Raw genomic sequence first — 20,856 nt, 5'->3', positions numbered from 1 at the left:
CTGAAGCCAACACAGCCTTCCAATCCACGAGAAAGCAATGTGTGTGTGTATGCTTCGGGTCATTTAATTATGGTAACAAAGTGCCTTATAAGGTATATAGAGCCACCAAAGTAAACTCAAAAGGCTTTCCATTTTTAAAAACACATGAAAAATCTAACAAAGACAGTTTCATCAGTTGCTGTGAAAGCTGCCTGTATGATTGGTAGTGAAAGCAATGCAGGTTACGGGTTCACCGACAAATGCGCGCACAACAAAAGCGCGCCGACAAAACCACGATGTTGAAATCGCGCCCACAACAGCGCGTCGACAACAGCGCGCCGACAAAAGCGTGCCTTCAACAAACAACTAATAACAACCTAATAACCCTAACCCTAACCCTAACCCTTACCTTAACTTAAATCGCGCTTTTGTGGGTGCGGTTTTGTCGGCGCATTGTTGTGGGCGCGCATTTGTTGGGTCACGCAGGTTACAAAGAGTGGCTTTTCAAACCATTCTTTTTTTAATTGAGAAAAAGCCCAAAACAAGGAGATTACGCCGGGCATTTGAAAGCTGGAGGCATGAATGGTATAGAAGAGAATATATGTAGCTCAGGGTTGAACTGTGAAGTCCTTGGTGCTCATTTCAAACAACCGAGCTCAGAGAACAAGAGAACAAGCACTCCATAGGGATAACAAGTATTATACGCTTATTTTCTTATATTTTGTCTATACATTAGGAAGGGGCAGATTTCCAGTGACAAATCTGAAAGAGAGAAACACTTCATTGGGCACGGAAAAATTCTTAGACGTCACTAAGGTGCGGTGAAATAGCCATCAGAAGATTCCAGATTATTATCTGACGAAAACCTGGAATTTAGGGTTGTAAGGATACACACAACTGGAGTTCTAAAACGTTTTACACACCAAATTGTTGCCGTAGCTCTGAAGCACATCCCTAGTTCCAGATCACATAGCCTGCATGCTTCTACTCTGCTTAAGTTGGCAGCCCATGATTTACATTTTGTGTAAATTTCATTGTTCTCCAAACTGGGGTGGTGTGGGGAATCTTGTTTTGTTAACTCAGTGCAAGGTTTAGGTTTAGGTTTAGGTTTAGGTTTAATTTATTTGTATGCCGCCCTTTTCCCTGAAGGGACTCAGGGCGGCTCACAACTCAAAAAGGGAGGGGAAATACAAACAGGGTAACAAAAAACATAAAAAACCATACATAGTTAAAAGTACAACAATCATACCATTCGAAGTGGGGCAGCGAGTCTTTAGCCCCAGGCCTGTCGGAACAGCCAGGTTTTAAGGGCTATGCGGAAGGCCTGGAGGGTGGTGAGGGTACGGATCTCCACGGGGAGTTCGTTCCAGAGGGTCGGAGCAGCTGTCTTGCTTTGCATTTCTTTGGAAGGGTTTGATTGATGTTCCTAAATGACAGATTGTCATTTGCGTGGGTGATGTTGCCACACCATTTAGTTGAACACCCTTCTTTGAACGGTTCACCGACAAATGCGCGCTCGACAAAAGCGCGCCGACGAAACCGCGGTGAGAAAACCGTGAGGTCGAAATCGCGCCGATGAATGAGTGCAGAAGCGCGCCGACAACAGCGTGCCAACGAAAGCGTGCCTTCAACAAACAAGTAATAACAACCTAATAACCCTAACCCTGAACCTAACCGACCTTAACTTAAATCGCGCTTTTGTGGGCATGGTTTTGTCGGTGCGTTGTGGGCGCGTTTATGACATCGCCGTTTGCTCGCCGCGGTTTCGTCGGTGCGCTTTTGTCGTGAGCGCATTTGTCGGGTCACGCTTTGAACACCTTCTTTGTTCTTTTGCTGAGGTGTGCTGTTTATTTCTCTGGGATTGAGATGACACTAGATATCCTTAATTTAGGAGCTAGCATTTCAATCCAATGCAATGAAAACTCCTCTCTTCTTTTTCTTTTTTTGTGCCTTTGGGTCAGTTTTTGGCTCCATTCTACATTTTTCTTGCCAAGGTTTTTCAGAAGTTTGTCTTTCCCTACTTTCTAGGGCTCCGAGAGAGGCTCTTGCTCAAGGTTACCCAGTTGGCTTCATACCTAAAATGGGATTAGAACTCACTCTCCCAGTTTGTAGCCTGATGCCTGAACCGCTATACCACACTGGTTCACTTGTATTCCTTTCTAGCAAGTGACTATTTCCCCAAACAAACTTAATTTTGCTAATAACATCTGACTGTATGATAGCATTATAGTCAACATATGGTTTTTAGATGTTGTTGCTTATAAGGCATCTAGGAATGCACTGTTTCCTATATGGATGTTTTCGCCCTAATTATACCTTTCTAGATAGTAGTTGTAATCTTATTTTACACCTTTTAAAGTTTTAAGTTTGCACTAGGGGTTATTCCTCGCTGAACTTTTCATGCATTCTCATGTAAGGTGAACGGTTGGCTGTAGCTAATCTTTATAGGGTTGATTTAGTCCATAACACCATATTCAAATTATCAAAAGCTCACTGACACATAAGAATCCAGATTATTTTGACTAAAGTAGTTCCTTCGTTTTGCAGGTTAGCTGAATATATATGAATAATGTGTGTGTGTGTGTGTGTGTGTGTCTATACAATATGTGTGTGTTTATATATACTATATATGTATACAAGACCAGCATATGTATGTGTGTGTATACACACACACATATATATACATACACACACATATATATACATATATATACACACACATATACATACATACATACATACATACATACATACATACACATCAGAGGTGGGTTCCTATCAGTTTGCACCAGTTCAGTAGAACCGGTTGGTCAAATCTACCGAACCGGTTAGAAGAGGTTCCACCAGTGGACCCGGAAAGCAGGCCACACCTACAGAAGAGGTTCCAAAACTTTTTGAAACCCACCACTGACACACACACACACACACACACACAGACTCACAGAGAGAAAGAGAAAGGAAGAAAGAAATAAATAAAAAAGAAAAAAGAAAGAAAAAGTGAGAGAGATGAAAGAAAAAAAGGAAAAAGGGACAGAGACAAAAGGAAGGAAAGAGAGAGAGAGAGAGAGAGAGAGAGAGAGAGAGAGAGAGAGAACACATGGCCAGCAAGCCACTCCCACCAGGTCACATGGCCGGCAAGCCACTCCCACAAAGGAGGCCCACATCCAGAGTAAGTTCGAATTTTTTTTGAAACCCACCACTGATATACATATATATGTATATGTGTATGTGTGTATATATCTATATCTATACATACATACATACATACATACATATATACACATACATACATACGTACATACATACATACATACATATGTGTGTGTTGTTGTTGTTTTTATTTGTGCTGATAAATAAATAAAGAGAGACTAGTATAGATCTATTTCAAGCTATTTAGCTCTCATCAGCTAGCCATACCCTTACTGGGATTTGAAGGCTTGAAATAGATCTATACTAGTCTCCCTTTATTTATTTATCAGCACAAATAAAAAAAAACACAAATATAACAAAGGCAACAGTAAAAATATTGGGTTTCTGTTGTGATGGACTCTTGTGACGAGCCGATTGACAGATGATGGAAGCAGTTAGCTTCCTCCCATAATTGGGGCTTACCAGGGGTTGTAAAAATCTAATATATATATACATATATATACATATATACATATGCATACATACATACATACATACATACATACATACACACACACACACACACATACACATATGCTGGTCTTGTATACAAATACAGTATATATACACACACATACTGTATAGACACACACACACACACACACACATCCTATATTTATTGGGGGGATTAAGATAGCAAGGAAACAGATTTGTGTTTCATCATGTCTATGGTGCTGTTTATTCATTTAATGAGGATTTGGGGTTTGGTTTTTTTTTGTGCACAAGTGGGAAAACTTATTTCTCACCTTCAGTTTGAAGTATATAACCTCCTCTTCTACATCTTAGATTCAGCCTAGGTCACTTGAAAATAATGGAAAGGGACTGACAGTCCTTCCAAAGATGACCCTGAATTGAAAGCAAGCTGGAAAAATTCATCTTCCTTTATCTTCCTGCAGCCGGAGGAGCATCTTTTGAACAACTTGCACACTGGCAACCAACTTATTCTAGACGTAGCTCAAAATCCTTAAAGTTTTCTTACTCCCCAGCTACAAGTGGCCTGGGACCAAGGGGGCTAAAGCATTGCATTTTCCCATACAATCCAGTTTGCCACATCACAACGGGTGGTTCTGCTCTAAATGCTTTAATTTTTTTAGAAGGTGAACGGAAAGGAGGGCCTGGCTTTCTCAGTAATATTTTTTGTGGCACTAGATGGAAAGGAACTGGCAAATTGACATTTAGTCAATGGAGAGACAAATAAAACACTATTATTTATTTTTACTTTTTCGCCATTGTTCTTTTTACCGCAATGCTCTTGTTTTTCTGATGCTTAATGTTATGATACACTATGGTAGCTGCCTTAAATTCTTACAGTGCTTTAACGTCTCTTAACCTATCCAATTGAGAAAAAAAAAAGATTTAACATAGTCCTTTTCCATGGCACATGTTTTTTTTTATTTAATCTGGAAAGGAACTGAATAGAACTTTCTGGGTGTCTCACCCTACAAACTGCCCATCCATCCATTTTTTAAAGTTACTTGGTCATTGACTGGCAATGCCATCATGGCAAGGTCAGGAAAATTGCTGCAAATACTGGGATAGCACGAGGAACCTAATGCTAAGCCTCCAAGGTAAGTCAGACGGTTGGAACGGGGCGAGAAACCCACCCCTGATCCAGTCCCAAGGAATTCAAGGAAGTGAGAAGCAGAGATTTTAATATTACTTAGCATGACAAAATGCCTGTGAATTGCATCACAGACCCCGATTATTAGATCACCTGCACAATATATAGGAGCAAGCCTTCTAATGAAAAGGCCTGCAATTGGAGTCATTTTTACGGCAACGTTCCAATCAGTGGACCGACGTTCTAGACTATCCATAAGGATCAGGCACTTTCTGGTCAAGAAGGCCGCCTCCATCAAGTTTCTCCCTTGATGCTTCTTATTCTGAAGTGGAAGAAGCAGGGGCCAAATCAAGGTGTTTTGCCCTTACAAGATCTGCAGCAAGCCTTTCTGTAATACCAGTGGGAACACAGCTTTACTTTCAGCACCAACACACAGTTAGCTGTTGCTTTGTCTTCACAGTCTTCGTCTGTAGAAGGGAAACACAGCGCGAAGGTTAGACCAGGGGTAGTCAACCTTTTTACACCTACCACCCACTTTTGTATCTCTGTTGGTAGTAAAATTTTCTGACCGCCCACCGGTTCCACAGTAATGGTGATTTATAAAGTAGGGAAGTAACTTTACTTTATAAAATTTATAAAGCAGAGTTACAGCAAACCCCTACCGCTCACCATGAAAGCTGGAACGCCCACTACTGGGAGGTAGGGACCAGGTTGACTACCACTGATCTACTGTATCTATCTATCTATCTATCTATCTATCTATCTATCTATCTATCTATCTATCATCTATCTATCTATCATCTATCTATCATCTATCAATCTATCTATCATCTATCTATCTATCTATCTATCTATCTATCTATCTATCTATCTATCTATCTATCTATTTATCTATCTATCTATCATCTATCTATCTATCATCCATCTATCTATCATCTATCTATCATCTATCAATCTATCTATCATCTATCTATCTATCTATCTATCTATCTATTTATCTATCTATCTATCTATCATCTATCTATCTATCATCTATCTATCTATCTATTTATCTATCTATCTATCTATCTATCTATCTATCATCTATCTATCTATCATCTATCTATCATCTATCAATCTATCTATCATCTATCTATCATCTATCTATCTATCATCTATCTATCATCTATCTATCTATCATCTATCTATCTATCATCTATCTATCTATCATCTATCAATCTATCTATCATCTATCTATCTATTTATCTATCTATCTATCTATCTATCATCTATCTATCTATCATCTATCTATCTATCTATCTATCTATCTATCTATCTATCTATCTATCTATCATCTATCTATCTATCATCTATCAATCTATCTATCATCTATCTATCTATCTATTTATCTATCTATCTATCATCTATCTATCATCTATCTATCTATCATCTATCTATCATCTATCAATCTATCTATCATCTATCTATCTATCTATCTATTTATCTATCTATCTATCTATCTATCTATCTATCTATCTATCTATCATCTATCTATCATCTATCTATCTATCTATTTATCTATCTATCTATCTATCATCTATCTATCATCTATCAATCTATCATCTATCTATCTATCTATCTATCTATCTATCTATTTATCTATCTATCATCTATCTATCTATCATCTATCTATCTATCATCTATCTATCATCTATCAATCTATCTATCAATCTATCTATCATCTATCTATCTATCTATTTATCTATCTATCTATCATCTATCTATCATCTATCTATCTATTTATCTATCTATCTATCTATCTATCTATCTATCTATCATCTATCTATCATCTATCTATCATCTATCTATCATCTATCTATCTATCATCTATCTATCTATCTATCATCTATCAATCTATCTATCTATCATCTATCTATCTATCATCTATCTATCATCTATCTATCTATCTATCTATCTATCTATCTATCTATCTATCTATCTATCTATCTATCTATCATCTATCTATCTATCATCTATCTATCATCTATCAATCTATCTATCAATCTATCTATCATCTATCTATCTATCTATTTATCTATCTATCTATCATCTATCTATCTATCATCTATCTATCTATTATCTATCTATCTATCTATCATCTATCTATCATCTATCTATCATCTATCTATCATCTATCTATCATCTATCTATCTATCATCTATCTATCTATCTATCATCTATCAATCTATCTATCTATCTATCATCTATCTATCTATCTATCATCTATCTATCTATCATCTATCTATCTATCTATCTATCTATCTATCTATCTATCTATCTATCTATCTATCATCTATCTATCTATCTATCATCTATCAATCTATCTATCATCTATCTATCTATCATCTATCTATCATCTATCTATCTATCTATCTATCTATCTATCTATCTATCTATCTATCTATCTATCTATCTATCATCTTTCTCTCTTATCTATCCATCTATCCATCCATTCATCCATCCATCCATCGCAGGGGTAGTCAACCTTTTTACACCTACCACCCACTTTTGTATCTCTGTTAGTAGTAAAATTTTCTAACCGCCCACCGGTTCCACAGTAAAGGTGATTTATAAAGTAGGGAAGTAACTTGACTTTATAAAATTTACAAAGCAGAGTTACAGCAAACCCCCACCGCCCACCATGAAAGCTGGAACGCCCACTAGTGGGCGGTAGGGACCAGGTTGACTACCACTGGGTTAGACAGAGGGTGGGTCACCTGAATCCTCTTGCAATTAGGCTACCTCACCAGAATATTTGTATTTCAAAAACACCGCTGGCTTCAGACCAGTGGTGGGATTCAAATAATTTAACAACCGGTTCTCTGTCCTAATGACCAGGTGGGTAGGTGGGGCTTAGTGGTCATGTGACCGTGTGGGCGTGGCCAACTCAACATTACTCAGGTCGATGGGCGCTTCGCCTTAGCTGTTACAATGTAATAAGGGTTAACCAGAGAGGCAGTTTCTGTAAGGAGGGCAATAAAGATGAGGCTAGAAACAACACCAGAATGTTTCCTTCCTGCCTTCCTTACAGGACTAGCCCTGTAAAGTGGAAAAAAACCAAAAGAAGATTTCTTCCAACAATCGGTTCTCTGAACTACTTAGAAAGTTAAGAACCGGTTCTCCCGAATGGGTGCGAACTGGCTGAATCCCACCACTGCTTCAGACGATACGGTGCATGCAACTTTCCTTGAGTGTGCACATACTCTTTCATCTTCTCTTTTTTTCCACTTCTTCCTTTTATCTTCCTCGTGTGAAAGCTAGCCTCTTCTTTAAGCCTCTTGGTATGGTGCTCTTTGCTATCTCTTTCTATGTGCCAGCCAGTCCTTCTGGATTCAGAAATTGACAGCTCCAATGTCTTCTCCCTGGCCACCATTTTTATTAGTCACAAACTGGGTTCCCCCATTGCACTAAGTTTCAAACTAACCAGATGGCCACATCATGCCTTAGCATCACAATAGAGGTGGGTTCCTACCAGTTCACACCTATTCGGTAAAACCAGTTCATCAAATCTACCAAACCGGTTAGAAGAGGTTCCACCAGTGGACCCGGAAAGCAGGCCACACCTACAGAAGAGGTTCCAAAAAATTTTGAAACCCACCACTGCCAAGGATCTTGTAACCTGACAGCTTTAAGACTTCAATGCCAGAGTTTCTGAATAGCTACTTGGACCAAGAGCCGAGGTGGCTCAGTGGGTAGAATGCAGTACTGCAGGCCACTTCAGCTGACTGCTATCTGCAGTTCAGCGGTTCAAATCTCACCGGCTCAGGGTTGACTCAGCCTTCCATCCTTCCGAGGTGGGTAAAATGAGGACCCAGACTGTGGGGGCAATATGCTGACTCTGTAAATCGCTTAGAAGGGGTTGAAGCCCTATGAAGTGGTATATAAGTCTAACTGCTACTGCTATAACCTAAATACTAATTCATAATTTCATATCCGGTCATATGGGTGGCAAGCCACTCCCACAAAGGAGGCCACACCCACAGAGTAGGTTCCAACAATTTTTGAAACCCACCACTGCATCACAAGTGATCCTAGCACTGACTGCTTGGGTTTACAGCCCTGTCCGCTTCTTCACAGCACCCTCCCGGAGGGCCCTGTTGGTTTAAGAGCTGCAATACTCTCTACTTCCTTAAGCTAGAGCCCCTGACACGTTGCTTTTTACCTGGAGCATCGGTGGGACATGGCTGTAGTTGGCAAGCTTGCCTGGCTTCAGGTTTAGACGTTGACTCACAGCCTTGGCCTAAGGTTTCTCCTTGGTAGCACTTCACTTCACGGAAACGCAGGCCAGTGCCACAGGTCTTGCTGCACTGCAAAGGATGGGAGGAAAGAAAAATGTTCTCCTTTGGTACAAAGTATGGATGTACAGCTCAACCAAAAGAAGGACATGGAGAGAAATCCCACAGGGCTGCTTCATAATTATTCTCAAGAATGGTGTCACTTTTGTGGTTCACCAACAAAAGCACGCCTGACTAAACCACGGGGACAAAACTGCAAGTTCTAAAGCACGGCGACGAATAAGCGCTGAATCACACCGACAACAGCGCGCCGACAGAAGCGCGCTGTAAACCTAAATCTAACCCTAAACCTAACGCTAACCCTAAACGTAACGCTAACCCTAAACGTAATGCTAACCCTAACCCTAACCCTAACCCTTAACTTAAATCGCCCTTCTGTCGACACGCTGTTGTCAGCATGCTGTTGTCGGCGTGTTGATGACATCACGGTTTTAGCGACGCGGTTTTGTCGGCGCGCTTTTGTCGTGTGCACTTTTGTCGGGTCACACACTTTTGCAACTATGGATACCCAAGTTAAACTAGAAAGTGATAGCAATGCTTCATTTGTCAGTGTGATTTCATACTTTAAATTTTAATAATAATAATTTATTAAGTATGTATGCTACCCAACTCTCAGTGGCTTTGAGTGGCTCGCCACAATCAAACAAAGACATTAGATTAAAACCAATAAAGAGACTTCCGGTGGCACTGTAGGCGTTGAAGGACGTTCCTGTGGGAACGCCAGCCCCGTGATCGCGTCTAAGCCGTTACAACACCGCAAATCAGCTGTCTAGTGGCTTGAAAACTCTCCCCTCGGGAGAAGAGGGGGAGGTGAGCAGCCGGGCAAAGGTAGAGCTCCCCTAGAGCCCCCAGGAGCAATTCTGGGGCTCGAAGGGTGAGAGCCCACCCAGCAGCCCGACAGAACTCCGCATCCGGGACGCTTCTGCTGTAGCAGAACAAAACGCCACGACCATCCCTGAAATCAACGTTTTGATCTACACTTGAATAAGAAGCAGGCAGAGCAAAGACAGGAGTGATTATAATTGCAAGTACAAAACCAATAAAGAAAAAATAAATAAAAAAGATTGCAAGTGCAATGCAATGAAACCCAAGCCAAAGGAATTAAATTAGTTTACTACTCTTAATACTGAGACCATATCTATAGGTATAGCAAGGTCAGGAATGTTTGCCCATTGCTACATCTCCAAGTAGCAAGCTACAGCTTTGTCCAATTATGTTTATCTTTCCTGATCCAGCAAAGGTTTTCTCTGTCCTGGTCCCCTCTTTAGATGATTGCATCCGGCTCTGGATACAGATACCCTTCAGCTCATTTAATCAGAGGACAGTACAATTTGCCAGGTGCAAATGAAAGGGCTGCCTTGTGCCTCCCAACCAAATGAGAGGGTGCGCCCCCTTTATCTACGAGACCATCTTCTGCCACATACCTCCCAGCGTCCAATAAGATCTCACAGGATGGGCCTTCTCCGGGTGCCGTCGACTAGACAATGTCGTCTGGCGGCTCCTCGGGGGAGGGCCTTCTCTGTAGCTGCCCCGGCCCTATGGAACGATCTACCCCCAGAGATCCGGACCCTCCCCACTCTCTCGGCTGTCCGAAAGTCTACTAAGACCTGGCTGTTCCGGCAGGCCTGGGGCTGTTGACCTCATGAACGAGGTCCAGCCCCACTAAGGTTGAGTGCATGATGTGTCTTTTTAATTTGTTCTCTCTCTATTTTAAATTTTTTAGCATTCTTTTAGAATTGTTTTATGTAAGCCGTCCGGCATATAAATTTATTAAATCTTGAATCTTGAATCTTTTACAGTTGCAGTCAAGCCCCAGGTGATTTTACAAAAGCCACATTTTTGAATCCCGGAGTTCTGTAAATGTTTATTCTATTTTGTGGTGGTTTTTTTGTTTTAAAAAATGTTCTATGATCATCTGTTTGAACGTTGCGCACCGTCATAATGGTTTTCAGAAAGGTGGCATCTACAAAATCGAAATAAAGAGGGCTTTGGAAAGCAATGCTGGGAATCTCAATGGATGAAACAGAGACAAACACCCCTCCCTTTATTTCCCCCCATTAAAGAGTTGTTCAAGGAGAATCTTCCCTGCCATTTCCCTTCAATCCTGTTCCAAACTCCAGCAGCTCTCTCCCCTCTTCAGGTTTCTGTAGGTTGGTCTCCATCTACCTGAGACCAAGAGGTTGAAAACCATGTGGAGCAGGGTCTCTGGAAACATGGGGCTTGTATTTCTGGCTTTGGGGAAGCCTCACACCGCTCCTCGGGATGCTCCTTGTACAGGCCATTCTCTAATCCCACACACAGCACTGTCCGCATCTTGACACCTCGGCCACACGTGGCATTGCACTGCAATAGAGAAAGCGAAGCACCATTTTCCACCTGCATTAAAAAGCATGACAAACTTTTTTGGGGTTCGCCTCTGCATGACAAACCCACGGTGGGCTCATTCTTTTCATTTGGAAGGCAGCCAGTAATTAATACAAAATACAAAATGTGTTTGGGCTTAACAACGCAAGAGTTTTGCCGGAGATAAAGTTAATGTTTTAAACAGACAATAACAACAACCCTAACATAAGCAGTCCTTGACTTAGGACCACAACTGAGCCCCAAATCTGAGCCCAAATTGAACCGATGTTGCTAAGTGAGAAATTCGTTGCGTGAGTTTTGCCCCATTGTACGCTTTTCTTGCCGCGTTTGTTAAGTGACTCAACACAGGGGTTAAATTAGTAACAATGTTGTTAAGTGAATTTGGCTTCCCCATTGACTTTGCTTGTCAGAAGGTCGCAAAAGAGGGGACATCTAAAACCATCATAAACACGAGTCAGTTATCAAGCATCCGAATGTAAATCATGGGGATGCTGCAATGGTGAAAAATGAAAAATGGTTGTAAGTTACTTTTTTTCAGTGCTGTTGTAACTTTGAACTAAATGAATTGTAAGTCGAGGGCTACCTCTTTAGTCCAAATTCCAATACTGTTAGACCAGATTTATATTTACTATGCATTTGGGTGTGGCTAACGGTTCACCGACAAAAGGGCGATCGACAAAACCGCGCCCGACTAAACCGCGGTGACAAAACCGTGAGTTCTAAACCGCGCCGACGAATGAGCGCTGAATCGCGGCGACAACAGCGCAGCAACAGAAGCGCGCTGTGAACCTAAACCTAACGCTAATCCTAACGCTAACCCTAACCCTAAACGTAATGCTAACCCTAAACTTAACCCTAAACCTAACCCTAAACCTAAGCCTTACCTTAAATTGCCCTTAAATCGCCCTTCTGTCGACGTGCTTAGCAATAGCAATAGCAGCAATAGCAGTTAGACTTATATACCGCTTCATAGGGCTTTCAGCCCTCTCTAAGCGGTTTACAGAGTCAGCATATTGCCCCCAACAACAATCCGGGTCCTCATTTTACCCACCTCAGAAGGATGGAAGGCTGAGTCAACCTTGAGCCAGTGAGATTTGAACAGCCGAACTGCAGAACTGCAGTCAGCTGAAGTAGCCTGCAGGGCTGCATTTAACCACTGTGCCACCTCGGCTCTCCTTAACTTAAATCGCCCTTAAATCGCCCTTCTGTCGACGCGCTGTTGTCGGTGCGTTGATGACGTCGCGGTTTTAGCGACGTGCTTTTGTCAGCACGCTTTTGATGGGTCACGGTGGCTTACTGAGTGTTCTTCTCTTCCCTGCTACTTTCTCAAATATAGCCACGTTCCCTTGTTTTATTAGATAGTGAGATAAGTAAAGCAAGATGTTCAGGAAAGATAATCTGCTCAATGGAAAGGGGTTTACAGTTTCTCTGGAAGACCTGAAAGCGGTTGAGATGGTTCTCTGCCATGAAGAAGAAGCAATGGGGGGAAAGCAATGCCTGGTCAAGGACAGACGTCTGATATGGCCATCACTGGACAGTTAATAAAACAACTTTAAAAAAAAAAAAACTAAAGCCAGAATGGGACTAACATGCTATAGGAATATCTAAAGACTTGGCAGATATGTCATAGCAAAATGAATAAATAATTTCAGGAAATGCAAATAGCAGATAAAGCTCTGAAAGCCAGCAATGTTTATGATATGCTACAAATAATACTCTTGAGACAGACAAGGCTCCAAAGAATATTTCTGAAATAAAGATTGAGTCGGCTGATTTACAGGATCGTGGCAGGAGAAATAATTTAAGGATTAAAGGAATGGCGGAGAAAAGCAGAAGAAACAAATTTGACTACTTATCTCTAAAATTAATTACCAGAACTTAATGGATAAAAATAATGAATGTCCTCATCCGGTTTGCTCTCCTAGGAACACACAGAAGAAAACCTAGAGACATACTTTTTTTTAAGATTTGTGAACCCAAATATAAAAGATAAAATTATGAGAAAAATAAATGGTCTGGAGAACGTTTTTCCCCCAAGATATCAGTGTAGCTGCATTGCAGCAAGGAAAGGAATTAAAACCATTTAGAGAAAAAACTTGTGATGCAGAATATGGATAACTACAAATGGGATTCTTCTCTCAAATGGATTGTTTTTATATTACAAGGACATGGAAGTTATTTAAATTTGAACTGAGATGCAGAGCTTATCGACAAAGCTTTCCAAGAAGAGAGGAAGAAAGTCATCTACGGTTTGCCTTGGAACTGTGGAAAGCCGTGGCACGACAAAACCGCGCTCTACTAAAGCACACCCGATTAAACCGCGTCGCTGACGTCATCAGCAGGGCGACAACAGCGAGCGCGGAGAAAGAAGGGCGCTTTAAATAGCGCTTTGAAAGCAAGCCGATTCAAGTTAAGGTAAGGGTTAGCTTTAGGGTTAGGTTAAGGGTTAGGGTTAGGGTTAGGTTTAGGGTTAGGTTTAGGATTAGGTTAAGGGTTAGGATTAGGTTAAGGGTTAGGTTTAGGGTTAGGTTTAGGGTTAGGTTAAGGGTTAGGGTTAGGTTTAGGTTTAGGTTAAGGGTTAGGATTAGGTTTAGCGTTAGGTTAAGGGTTAGGTTTAGGGTTAGGTTTAGGATTAGGTTTAGGGGGGTTAGGTTTAGGTGTTAATTTTAGGCTTAGCGTTTACAGCGTGCTTTTTTCTCCGTGCTGTTGTCGCGCTGTGATGACGTCAGCTACGTGGTTTCATCGAGCGCCCTTTAGTCGAACACGGTTTTGTGGTGGAACCGTGGAAAGCAGGTTGAACTGCAGATGGAAAATAAGAACACTACACTGAGTTATGGAGCAACAGAATTTATATAGATTGTTTTCCTTTTTTAAAACGTTCAGGTTTAGAGTAAAGGGAAAAAGGAGAGAGTAAAATACAGAAGGGAAAACAACTATGTCAAATGCTAACATAGGTAAAACTTTAGTTAAGGAATTATTGTAATTAAAATTGGGAACTTATAGGCTGATGAAGGGAAGAAGGAATATCAGTAACACACACACACACACTCCCCTTAGACTGTGTAGAGCAAACCCCGGGCCACACCCCATTCCCGGGTCTTGAGCTGTTCGAAACCATGCCACAGAAATGGCGGCCGGCCGAGTGCATTCCCACTTGTGTGAGAAGCAGAAGTGTGTGTGCCCCCCCTTTGTGCAAGTGGCAAATGTGTGTGCAATAGGGCTCCTGCCTGCCGTTCGTGCAGAACCAGAGGTGGGTTCCTACCAGTTCGCACCTATTCGGTAGAACCAGTTCGTCAAATCTACCGAACCGGTTAGAAGAGGTTCCACCAGTGGACCCGGAAAGCAGGCCACACCTACAGAAAAGGGGTTCCAAAAAGTTCCACTGCTACACACACACACAGAGAGAGAGAGAGAGAGAGACAGACTGACACAGAGAGAGAGAGAAGGAGAAAGAAAGGAAGAAAGAAAGAAAGAAAGAAAGAAAGAAAGAAAGAAAGAGTGAGAGAGATGAAAAAAAGAAAAAAGGGACAGAGAGACAAAATGAAGAAGAAAGAGAGAGAGAGAGAGAGAGAAAGAAAACACATGGCTGGCAAGCCTCCCCCACCAGGTCACATGGCCGGCAAGCCACTCCCACAAAGGAGGCCACGCCCACAGAGTAGGTTCCAAAAATTTTTGAAACCCACCACTGTGCAGAACCATCCTCTCTTACCCCCGCTGGGCTGCAAAGCCAGAAAGATTGGGGAATTCTGGTATAGAGGATTCTTTAAGGAAAACGGTAGATAATTTATAAACTGAGTTGTGAAGTTAGTAAAGCCTCTTTAATTGCCACATTAGAAAAGAAAAAAGACAAAATCACAATTAAAGTAATGAGATTTCAGACGCAGGAACCACAATTTTTATCAAACTTGGTTGACTTTTATAATTTACCCGAATAGCAATGAATTATAATCTGGTGTACTGCTTGTTTATGACAAATTTTCACGTGTATGGTACCTGATATTTTATTTACACAGTAGTAGGGTTGTTTTTTTTGTATTTTCTATATATTTTTTGTATATATGTATCTTGGAATTATGTTTAATGCAGATACCTGATATTGCAAAAATAAATAAATAAACTACTTTTCCTTAAAACAATATTTACCTCTTCAAGAAGCTAAAGGTTACATTTTTAATTGTCTTGTTTCTTTTTCATGTTTAGATGTTTGTTTTGCTCTGGAAAGGAAAAACTAAGCTAGGTAAAAGAAATGAAGAATAAACAGCAGTTCCAATGTAAAGGAGGTCTGTTTCTTCTAAGCTACCAGCAAATGGGTAGGTTAATAAGAGAAAGCACACAGGGAGACAGAACTGATTTAAGCCAGCGAATGGTGAAAGGGAGAAGAATCATGATCTTTCTACAAACCCTTTGCATATGTTACTGGCTGTTGCTTTTATATGTCAGTGCTGATGGCTTAGAAACAGATAGATGGCTTAACGCTGAATGTCAATCTAGGAATAGCTCAAAGGGACCAGATAAGCACATGCGTTTTATAGCGTGACCCGACAAATGTGCGCCCGACAACAGCGCGCCGTCAAAACCGCGGCGATAAAACCACGGCGTCGACAGCGCGCCCACAAAGGCACGCCGTCAAAAGAGCGCCGACAGAAGCACGATTAGGGTTAAGGTAAGGGTTAGGGTAAGGGTTAGGGTAAGGGTTAGGGTTAAGTTCAGGGTTAGGTTTAGGGTTAGGTTTAGAGCACACTCCTGTCAGCGTGCTGTTGTCGGCGCGCTTCTGCGCTCATTCGTCGGCGCGCTTTTGAACTCGCGGTTTTCTCGGCGTGGTTTTGTCGGTGCGCTTTTGTCGAGCGCGCATTTGTCGGTGAACCGTTTTATAGAGCTTCCTTATATCTCCCAATCGTTGTTTAGGGGTTTGCTACACTATTTCCCAGGCCATCTATGGTCAGGGAGCTGACACAACCCAAAATCTGCCCCCATCAACTCCCAGCTAATGGGAAAAGGAGAACCCGCCTATTTGAATCCCTGCTTTGAAACTGCAGGATGGAAGTACAGATGACAGCCAAGCTCCGAAGAGCTTCTAAATTAGCCAGTGGACACTCTCGCTAACACATTTTTTTAATTTGATTTTGGATTGGCGGCAATAACTTCAAGAGTCTTCCTTAAGAACGGAGAGGTGTGATCAGCTGCAAACTCACATGGTCCCATTCTTGCTCGACCCAATGGGCAGGGCAGTTCTTATCTCCGCAGGGGTAGATTGCCAGGGGCTTAGTGTTGGGATTGCACTGGGACTCGGAGATCAGCTTCCCTTCCACGTTGCGACAGGTGACCAAGCGATTCATCCGTCCCTCACCACACAAACCTGAGCACTAGAAGAAATAATGAGACTTTTCAAGGTAACTGGATTTAGTAGTAGCCTTTAATCTAGATCAGTGTTTCTCAACCTTGGCAACTTGAAGATGACTGGACTTCAACTCCCAGAATTCCCCAGCCAGCGAATGCTGGCTGGGGAATTCTGGGAGTTGAAGTCCAGACATCTTCAAGTTGCCAAGGTTGAGAAACACTGATCTAGATGGACAAATATAAGACATAACTTCTAAGACTTTTGGCATGTTTTAGGACTGAAATTCTGGGCAAATACATTAGACATGCAGAAGGGGTCTTCGCAGAAGTCTTCACTTACTTTTGAAAGGATGCCTCTAACCTCATGGTTTCTACTACAATTTCAGAAAACACACAGGCACACTCTATTCTAGACTAGCATAAGTATCAATCAGATCAGGAAAACTGGTTCCACGGGATGACCAGAATGAATTGAGATAGGCTACAATAACAGACTCTTGCAAGTTTGATTGTGTTTCTCCTTCCTTCTCTCTTTTACCCTAGTGGCTGGGGGATTCTGGGAGTTGAAGTCCACAGGACTTAAAGTCGCCAAGGTTGAGAAACACTGCACTAGTGAGACAGGAAGGAGTCTTCTGAAGTCTTTTCTTAATACTATCTTCCTTTCCAGACCTGGGCATTTTCTGAATATTTTCTTAAAGGCCATCTTTGTGCCTCTGTTGCAGCAGATTGAGGTATGTAATCTACTTACGAAAGACCAGGACTTCAGACCACGAAGGTGAGAGAAACAGGTTTATTTGATGCATCGAGTTCAGCGTGTTCACACACCAAAGTCTGAACTGCCTGGGCTCTGCCCAGGATGCTACTTTTATGCCGTGTTCCACACTGTGCATTCTCAAGGCGTTTCCATACACGAGACAAGCATGACATTTCGAAAAGCAGAAGTTCATTTGGAATGTTACAGAGAAGTACATAGGAGAAATACAAGAAAGAGAAGTTCCTATAATGTCTTAAGCTGTCAGCAGTTTTTACCTCTGTTCTATCTCTCACCCACGCCTGGCTTCCTGTGCCCCTCCTTTACAGGGTCTTGCCACACTGTTCAGCCCTATTTTTAATACTTATGAGGAAGTTGGAGAAAAAGTTCACTCCAGCTAAAAGTCAACTTTGGAACTCCAGGGCACTAGAATGAAAAGCCAAGCTAATATGAATTTATAAGGTCCATTCCATTAAGACCACCTAACCTGGCCAGCCACTGGTGGGTTTACCTGTGCACCCCCTCCTGCATCACCTCTTTAAAATTAATTAGAATATTTCCCCTATCCAACCCTTCCATGAAGACTCTAATTAAACATACACAGATACACAGACACCCCCACACACCAGTCTTAACTCACCGGTCCCCAGTCAGAAGCAGCCCACTGCCTGTCACAGGGAGGACCTAAACACTCCTTCTCATTGATGGGCTTCGTAGATTGATTGCAGAGTTTGGGCTCGACTGAACAGCGCACTTCCCTTCGCATTGTCCCTTGACTGCCACACCGAGCAGAACACTGTGAAGAAGTGGGAACCAGAAGATATAACCCTAAAATTACATTATTGCCAAATGTACCCATCACATTTTTTTTTCCTGCCCTGCTACACTCACATATTATGACTATTGCTCAACTAATGAATGGTAACAATTCATTGCTGCTGCCAATTACCTCCCAAAGACCCATTAGATCTCACAGGGCCGGCCTCCTCCGGGTTCCATCCACCAGCCAATGCCATCTGGCTACGACCCGGGGGAGGGCCTTCTCTGTTGCAGCTCCGGCCCTTTGGAACGAACTCCCCGCGGAGATTCGGACCCTCACCTCTCTCCTGGCTTTCCGAAAAGCCGTTAAGACCTGGCTGTGTCGGCAGGCCTGGGGTTGATGAGCTCCCTTCCCCTCTCGACAGGTGTGGTTGTTGGTCATTTTAAACGTCTACTTTGTATTTGCATGTTCCCCTTCCCGTTGGAGTTGTTCGCCGCCCTGAGTCCCTTTTAGGGAATAGGGCGGCATATAAATAAAATAAAACTTCAAACTTCATGGGTCAGTTTATACATGCCTTCCTGACAAAGATAGAAAGACCGTTGGCTTACCTGAACGGTCGTTCTCTGGGCGCTGCGGGAGAGTCCAAGCATGGGTTAACACAATCTATCTGCCCTAGGACTGAGTATCTTTTTTATTTGACCACGCCTCCCCTTTGCCTCTAATACCTCAGTTTAAAAACTCAGTCCGCCCGATTGGACGTGAAATTGAATGCATGCTTGACTGTTTCCCTAAGCCCATGTTGAAAATCAGGGATAAGCATCTTCATGTTCTCAATAGGTTTTGGACATCAACTGCCATCAACCTTTGTCAACATTACTAAAGGCAAAGGATTGGAAGAGTTCAAAACAACCGGAAAGCACTATCTTAGATTTGTGCAAGTTCTTTGGTGTGTGTGTGAGAGAGAGATAGAGGGGGGGGAGGGAGAGGGAGAGAGAGAGAAATCTACCCAAGAGCAACATACCTCAGACCATTCTGACAGCTCCCACTGTGGCCCACAAACTTTGTTCTTGCATGATTTCCGTTCCATAGGCCTGGTTAACCCAGCTGACTCACACATGTCATCATAGACCGAACTATCAAAACCTGGAGCCAGCATCTTCCAACAGCGCACGATTCGGTACTGATAACCTTCCCCACAAGTTCTTGAACACTCACTCCACTGGCTGGTCTCCCACCTCCAAGAGAAAGAAAAAGCAGTTTAGGCATAGTTTAATGCAAAGGGAAAAATAAACAATAAAACTGGATAAGGATCTATGCCAGTGATAGTCAACCTTTTTCTACCTACCGCCCACTAATGGATCTTTCTTGATGGAAAAATTTCCTTACCACCCACCAGTTTTTGCACAAGTGCGGAATATTTTTTTACAAAGAAGGGTGTTTTAAAAAAAAGAAATGTACGTACATTTATCTTTTTATTTCTACTTTATGCATGTTTACAATGTTTTTAACTTTATAAAGTTTTTCTTGACGGAAAAATTTCCTTACCGCCCATCAGTTTTTGCGCACGTGCGGAATATTTTTTTACAAAGAAGGGTGTTTTAAAAAAAAAAGAAATGTACGTACATTTATCTTTTTATTTCTATTTTATGCATGTTTACAATGTTTTTAACTTTATAAAGTTTAATTAGAAAACAATAAAGTAAATTGAAATTAGCTTTACTAGTGATTAATGAGATCTTTGAGGCTGATGCTGCGAGACGAAATATTTGATATCTGGTTCGATTTTCGTAAGGAACACTGCATTAAGTGCCAATTTTTATTAAGTGTCACCATCAAAAAAAATTCCTTTTCCTTCCTTCCTTCTTCTTTACCTTTCTTATAGTATTTCACTATATCAAGGATCTCTTTTTCCCTTTTTTATTTTCTCCTTCTTCCTTTACTTATTTCTTTCTTTTATTTTATAAGATAACAAAATTTAATTTAGGGGGCCACACTAAACACTGCTTACTCTCCTCCTTTATTTTATCCCCTTTTCTCTATTTTTCTTCCTTTTGTTAATTTTTTTTATCTTTTCCTTTTTATCTCCTTTTTTTACCTTCCTTAGGGCAATGTACAAAAGTAAGGCTGAACTAGTTAGCCCACTTATTATTATTAGCCAACAATTCTCTCCTACCTATAACTTTTCTTTCTCCTATTTTGCAACTGCTCTGTTCGGCTTCTCCCTGTCCCTGCTATCCCCTCCTCCCCTTCCCTTTCCCACGTGTTTGCTTCTCCTATTTTGCAACTGCGCACATTGGTTTATTGATGTGTGCGCTCGCGCGTGCCCACTCGCTCAAAAGGAGGTTTTAACCTCCGAAGTCCCTACCGCCCACCTGGAATCCCCAAACGCCCACTAGGGGGCGGTAGGGAGCAGGTTAACGACCCATGATCTATACCAGTGTTTCTCAACCTTGGCAACTTGAAGATGTCCGGACTTCAACTCCCAGAATTCCCCAGCCAGCGAATGCTGGCTGGGGAATTCTGGGAGTTGAAGTCCGGACATCTTCAAGTTGCCAAGGTTGAGAAACACTGATCTATACAA

General features: G+C 41.7%; 1 protein-coding gene across 2 annotated transcripts in view; it reads right to left on the bottom strand.

Moving 5' to 3' along the window:
- Positions 1-4,575: 4,575 nt before the first annotated feature.
- Positions 4,576-20,856, bottom strand: part of LOC116514545 (ADAMTS-like protein 2) — a 55,622-nt gene continuing 39,341 nt past the window's right edge. Inside the window, exons 13-18 of one of the 2 annotated variants that reach the window (XM_032226130.1) lie at positions 19,297-19,510; positions 18,156-18,311; positions 16,620-16,790; positions 11,230-11,406; positions 8,931-9,075; positions 4,576-5,196 (exon numbers count right to left, since the gene is read on the bottom strand). In XM_032226130.1, coding sequence (XP_032082021.1) covers positions 5,078-5,196; positions 8,931-9,075; positions 11,230-11,406; positions 16,620-16,790; positions 18,156-18,311; positions 19,297-19,510 — 982 coding nt within the window. In that variant the 3' untranslated portion in view covers positions 4,576-5,077. Of the gene's footprint in view, positions 5,197-8,930; positions 9,076-11,229; positions 11,407-16,619; positions 16,791-18,155; positions 18,312-19,296; positions 19,511-20,856 lie in introns of those variants that run through there. The other variant, XM_032226131.1, reaches the window with a different exon arrangement.

This window comes from Thamnophis elegans, chromosome 11 (genome assembly GCF_009769535.1).
Source record: "Thamnophis elegans isolate rThaEle1 chromosome 11, rThaEle1.pri, whole genome shotgun sequence".
Classification (NCBI taxonomy): domain Eukaryota; kingdom Metazoa; phylum Chordata; class Lepidosauria; order Squamata; family Colubridae; genus Thamnophis; species Thamnophis elegans.
This window is presented reverse-complemented; position numbering and strand designations above follow the sequence as displayed.